At 44.7% G+C, this 6559-nt stretch overlaps 1 protein-coding gene across 1 annotated transcript in view; it reads left to right on the top strand.

The window, feature by feature from the left end:
• Positions 1-6312, top strand: part of T265_13243 (hypothetical protein) — a gene marked incomplete at both ends in the record, with an annotated part of 19625 nt that extends 13313 nt beyond the window's left edge. Inside the window, 2 exons of the mRNA XM_009167944.1 lie at positions 695-973; positions 6229-6312. Of these exons, the coding sequence (XP_009166208.1) occupies positions 695-973; positions 6229-6312 (363 nt within the window). The remainder of the gene's footprint in view (positions 1-694; positions 974-6228) is intronic.
• Between the last annotated feature and the right edge of the window lie 247 nt (positions 6313-6559).

The raw sequence follows: 6559 nt of genomic DNA, 5'->3' as shown, positions 1-6559 counted from the left end.
GATGCTATGATTCAAGAGCAGAGCATCGGTTAAATCAATATAGCCGTTGCCTTACTTTCATCGCTAGCCCGTCATCTTTATTTACCCCCCCCCCCAGGTAACACTCTTACAGATGTATACTTTCCGTGCTATATTTGTGCCCCGCTATTTTTACCGGGTATTCCTTTAAATAGTCTATACGATGCTTGACTAGAAGTCATTTTTTGAATATTTGAACGTTGTTCAGGAACTGTGGAACCTCTATGCATATCTTAACCCGTTCTAACAAACCTTACAAAATAGCCCGACAGTTCAAATGCTAAAAAGCATCGCAAGAGACTGAAAAACTGTGTAGAACTGCAACATTTTAAAAAGTCATCACGATATGCCCAGAATCGCACGAAATTCTGAGCAATGGTGGTTGACTCTCAGAAACGCTCGGCCTCTGACACCTCGCCTTTAGTTAATCTACTGAAGTCCGGGTAGTAGTAGGATTACAAAACACTTCTTCAATGTTTTGCACAGATGAGTGTTAAAACACAAAAATGTGGAGGGCTTTCAGTCTCTCGAACCAGCCAGACAGTGTTTCACAGTCGGGGTTATATAGAAACATACCTCCAGTGAAAATTGAGACATGATCACACTAGAGCTCATGTGATGAGGCTGAAAGCTGAATCCAGAGTGACACTCACACCTTCGAATCCGAAAGAAGTAGTGCGTATTTCGTAGTCACTTTCCGATGCCTCTGTCTAACCCACAGGTATTTGTCGTCATGGAGAAATTGGCAGGCGACATGCTCGAGCTGATTTTGGGGTCACCCGAAGGTCGACTGACGGAACGTGTGACAAAATACCTCGTCACGCAAGTCTTGATTGCTCTGCGTTATCTTCATCTTCGAAGCATCGTGCATTGTGACCTGAAACCGGAGAATGTCCTCCTAGCCATTCCGCCCCACAATGCGATTCCGGCACTGGATTTGCCTGAACTGTCCCCTGTGAGTGGAATGGTGAATTTTCTTGTCTGCCATCATGTCGTAGCGGATAGTTTGAGGTCCTTGCATTTGCTTCTGTAGCAGAGTGAAATTTTCTCCCTTTGACTAAGTTACTGAAATGAAACCAGTAGTAAGATTAAACGGTGTTTATTCGTGCGTTCCCATCCTCGCCCTGATGGAGCGAGGGGTGGCCTCATAATGGCCACATAGTACCATTACTGCACAGCTGGTGAAAATATCAAACGTTTGTCCTTTGAATCCATGTCACAGTAAACGTAATCAAACCAGAACTAACATAAACTGGGAAGAATGTTCTGAACTCACTTGCCTGAAAAGGTTGCTAGCGGTAGAAGCTCTACGTAGTCCATGACAGGCTAACAACAGCCAGAGTTTTCAGTCAATTGGAAAAGGTTTGAAACCGATTGATGAATCATCGTTTCAGAAGAGCTTGGTAAACAATCGGTAGCTTTTATTTGGGCAACGTTTCGCCTTTGACACAAAAGCTTCATCAGGTCAAGTGAACAGGTCATCAAATGACCAGGTTATAAGACAAACGGGAAACCAATCAGTAAGTCAGTCCTGTTCAGATTATCACACTAGATCAGTGCTGAGTGTCAATTACGGCTCTTGGCGGTTAGTGAAGTTGTCAAAATCTTGCTTTGGTGGATTGGGGGGGTAATTAATTCTGATCGGGTTTGGTTAGTTGATCCTCCACTTCAGGGTGTTTCAGTTGATGATTCACCTCGGTTGCCACTGGTAGATTTTCCCTGGTTTTTGTGGGGTCTTAAGTGCTCCGACAATTTACTTTGAGGGCTTCAGGTCAAGTGGAATCCAGATGATGACCATTCGTCCTTCTGATGACCGCACACCAACACGTGTCAAGTCGACTGATCCAGAACCGTTCTCCACACGCTTGCCAGTTCCACGCCTTTTATTCTGATAACACTGGGATGCTTGGCGATTTATACCGCCTCAGCTATCAGTTTCTGTGACGTGGACCATAGCACTTTCTGTGACGTGAACCATAGTACTCGCCTCAAAACCTCAGCATTTTCTAAGTCTATTTTGTGCCCCGTGTCCAGTGCGTGTTCCGCAGTTGCCGAGTCTTTCAGTAACGCTTGATATTCATCTGCGTTTCTCGGCGGCCTGTTTATTTATCTACTATGCTCTTGGATTCTGAAGTGTAGTTCCCTGGCCGTCTGTTCTATATAGACGTTGATGCAGTCGCACAATACACTCATTTGCACACCAGTCTGATTTTAATGGAAGATTCAACTGAATATGAATGAGATTGACAGGAACTCGGGGATTATGCCTGCCTGACGAGCCTCCAGAAGGGCTGAACTGGTTAGTTGTCGTTTCGAGGCATTTTCAGGAACTTTGTGAGTAGTGTTTTTTCAAGGAGATATTGATTTCCTCACCACACCAAAAGGTATTGATTTGATTAGGTCTGCTACTAGCTACTTATTAGCTTGAATCAGCATAAAGAACATTTTACAAATTGCAGGTCCCCACCACTCGCATTTGAACAATGAGCTTTACCTGATTCACAAAGTCTCGCGTTTAAATTAAGCGCTTCTACCTGGGGCTGTGTTAGGCAGGAGTCCACGCGGATCCCGCTGTACCGCACGTCTTCAGGCGCTGCTACGGCCGATAAGCCTAGCCCGCACGAGACTGGCCAAGAATCGGGACGCTTGCCGGTCCGGCACCAAGGCGAGATCCGATTGGTCGAAAGTCTGGACCCAACAGCCAATCATGACCCTGTATTGGCTAAATGCCGGTCGCCAATGGCGCATCCAGAACGCGTCAAAAATTCCAGAAAGTTATAACCGCCTACGCTATATATATGAAACGCTGTACAACTGTGTCTGACTTCGTTTTGGGCATCAAGGTGGTTGTTTTGACGTGAACGGTAGCTTGGGAGGCTCAGACCGAGAACTAAGCTGAGAGAAATTCCGTTACTACATGCTGTCATTTCGTTATAGTGAACGATAAACCAGAATACTTATCAAGGTTGTGATGACAAGTTTGTGTGCGTGGTGTTTTCCGAAGCACTTAATTAAATTTTATCATTTCCAGTGGCAAACGTCCTGAAACGTTCACAACAATGTTCCACTTCCAACGCTGAATTATTTCTCTTCTGAGATGCAGTCTTTTGTTCATAATCTGTCCAAAAGTTACGTCAACATGTCTGCCTCCAAAATTGAAACAACACGTCTAACTGCGTCACAGAAGTGCTGAACTTTGGTCATCACCTGCGCATCCCGCCCCTGCGGCTGTCCAAATCTGTGTTTTGTTCATTTTGGCCGTGACCGGACGGTTAGGAGTTCAGACTACTAGCCTGGAGCTCACTGGTTTAAAATTTTCTGGAGTTTTGTTACATGCTTAGAAGTATCATAAACGAGAGATTCAGATGGATACCGTATGAGTCTCCCGTCAAAACCAAGTTTGTTTGCAAATGAGTGTATTTCGCTAATTTCGTGCAATCTGGTTTCAAGTAGAACATAAGGTTGACGGAAATTCGGTGACTGTGTCAACCTGATGAGCCTCCAGCAGGGCAGAACCGGTCGTGGGCTGTCGGAGAGTTTTCAGCAGCCTTGTGATTAGATTCATTTAGGGAAATATACCGCGGTATCCCGGATATTGTACCAGCTGAAACATGAGGCAGCCCGTTGCGTCAGAATACGAGTTAGCTGAATATCCAGTAAAAACCAAAAAGATTTGCAAATGAGTGTGAAACACATTAATCTGTACCGGTCACTTCTTTGTTCCTTCAAACAACTTCGCTCAATTTGTCCAGTACATGCGTACTCATTAGATCACTCGACTCCTTTGTTCCGCAAACACCCAAATCACGTGACAAAGCCCTGTTCCCATTGAAACCTAAACCGACAAGTCAGTTCCCGTCTTGTAAGCGTCGGAACGACTCTAGGTATTATACACACGTCAAATCTTCCTGTATATAGGAAGACACGACATAGTTACCACACACATGCGCCCTCACAGGAGGTAGGGAGTAAACCGAACTCCACAGACAATTACGGTACACGTGTAGTAGCTATACTGCGGAGAAAACACGTTCCCTCGTCCGGACGTTCACCCAGAAATTCATAAACGATAAGTCGTCTTTTGACTCATTCCATTTTTAGCACCATATTTATTTTATCATGGTGCAACTAGTAACCGTAGACTATTATAGACCATAACAAAAACTGCTATTGGCATATATGCCTTCTGAGTTATATTGTGACTACCATCAAATGTGCACTAGTAAATCCAGTTCTCGAAAGGCCCTCGCACTGTCATGCTGACAGGCGAACGCATCCAGTGCGTTGACTTCCTGTCCTGTGCGTGTGTATGTCCTGAGTCGAGTCGTGCACCAGGCCGCCTCATGTTTCACTCGCTACGATATTCGAGGTATCGCGATAAATGTATAGACGTAACGCACTACTCACAAGGTTGTCGAAGAATTTTCAGCAACCTTATGAGTAGGGAAGTCTATTATGCTTTGATAGTTGCACGAACATGAATACAACTTCACCTCACGCGGTTCAAGGTCGCCGGGCCGGCACGTGACACAAGTGGTCGCCACGTAAACAGAATGGATAGGAAGTTTCAGTGTACATGGTGTCTGTGAAGGTTGCAAGTGGGACAGAAATGGTTACGGGATTCGAGTGTTTGTGACGCCTGGTTTTGTGAGTGCGGATGTACCAAACAAATTAAGCGAAGTTGGTTTGGAAACCAATTGAGTGACTGCCACAGATGATAAAGCTCTCGTGCTTTAGACCTGAAGGTCACGGTGAGTCCCGTGCTCCCCTCAGGTAGCATATCATAGCGGATTATAATCTCTCACCGTTGAGTCAAAGATGACCCTACCGCCGCGGAGAAACAACCGACGGTCTAGTTGTTGTATCACGTCCAGAACCCAGTCCAAGACTCTGACTTTGACACTACGCAGAATGCAGCTGGTTTTGAGCTTCCATTGTAGAAGCAGATTCAAAACTGTGACACTTCATGGTTTACGCAGAATGCAGGCAAGAAACTGACTCGTTGGTTTTGAGTTTCCATTGTAGCAGCAGATTCAAAACTGTGACACTTCATGGTCTATGGTCCTCTACACGATGCGAAACGCAACTGCCAGGACGACACAACTTTCAAGTCATCACTTCCAAGAAAATAATGTGCTATCGAGGGAACTCATATCGATCATGTGCTTGCCTCAGGATTTAGCATTTTATTTGGTTGCGGTGAGACGGATTGTTTCACACGTTTCTGTTTCCAAATCGGGGTATGTTCCGCTTGTCTAGGTCAAAGTGGCGTCCCAGTTCTGCCAAGGTATGCGGACGGCAAACGAAATTAAAAATGGCCTAATGAGGTAGTGGAACTTTGACCGCAGGGGTCAGTATTAGGTTAATTGCATAGCTAAACGCAAAGTAGGTAAGACCTCGAAAATTCTATGCCGGACGATTGATAGATTTTAAGTGTTACTTTGTTTCACACAGTAAGCTTGCAGTTGGATAAAACTACCCTAGTATCGATCCCAAAACGTGATTAAATTTGCCACAAGAAACGATTTTGTTCTGTCAGGAGCGTCTTCCCAATAAAACTAGTACCTGAACTGAAGGGAAACAGGTTTAACGTTTTGCTTACTAGAGCGCTCTATGAAAGCATACCTTCCTTTCAGAGCACAGTTTTATTACTAGCGGCTTCAGACTGAAACTGATAAAGATTTCCGAACCCTCGGGTCAAGAGCTAGGGTATACAGTGCAGCCCAAATCTGTGTTCCTTTGACCAAAAGTTTTCCTTTCAAATGTTTACCTTTAAAAACGGCCTGAAGTTAGCCATGACAGTGTGACAGGGAAACTCTCTGTTACATCTCATCTGAAATCCAGAAGAGGAATTTGTCGGCGTACTACGGTATTCCTCAAAATCTTTTTTTCCAAGATAAACTGTCTTCTTCCATTCTTTCTGTAGGAGACGGCATAAAGATTTCGAACCCTCGGGTCAAGAGCTAGGGTATACAGTGCAGCCCAAATCTGTGTTCCTTTGACCAAAAGTTTTCCTTTCAAATGTTTACCTTTAAAAACGGCCTGAAGTTAGCCATGACAGTGTGACAGGGAAACTCTCTGTCACATCTCATCTGAAATCCAGAAGAGGAATTTGTCGGCGTACTACGGTATTCCTCAAAATCTTTTTTTTCCAAGATAAACTGTCTTCTTCCATTCTTTCTGTAGGAGACGGCACACCAGTTCCCTCAGATCAAACTATGTGACTTTGGTTTCGCTCGTATCATCAACGAAAAGTCATTCCGTCGCTCACTTGTCGGCACGCCGGCCTATTTAGGTAAGTCCGACTCGGTTAGATAGACCAGCGCTCATTATGAGGGCTTATCAACTCGGTTTTTCTTGGGAACTTCATTTCTTAGGGAATAAGTACTCTCCCCCCGATTTTGCACTTTTCTTGGATGACTACCACAGACTGCTGGTAGATGTGTGCTCAAATTATCTGCTAGGATGGATTAGTAAACAGGAGGAAGTCCTCACCCTGAAGCAGCTCCCGTATACCCCTCAGAGAAGTACCCATGAACCT

The sequence above is a fragment of the Opisthorchis viverrini genome (assembly GCF_000715545.1).
Source record: "Opisthorchis viverrini unplaced genomic scaffold opera_v5_49, whole genome shotgun sequence".
In the NCBI taxonomy this organism is placed as follows: Eukaryota; Metazoa; Platyhelminthes; class Trematoda; order Opisthorchiida; family Opisthorchiidae; genus Opisthorchis; species Opisthorchis viverrini.
Note: the sequence above shows the minus strand (reverse complement) of the source record. Positions and strands in the feature narration are given on the sequence as shown.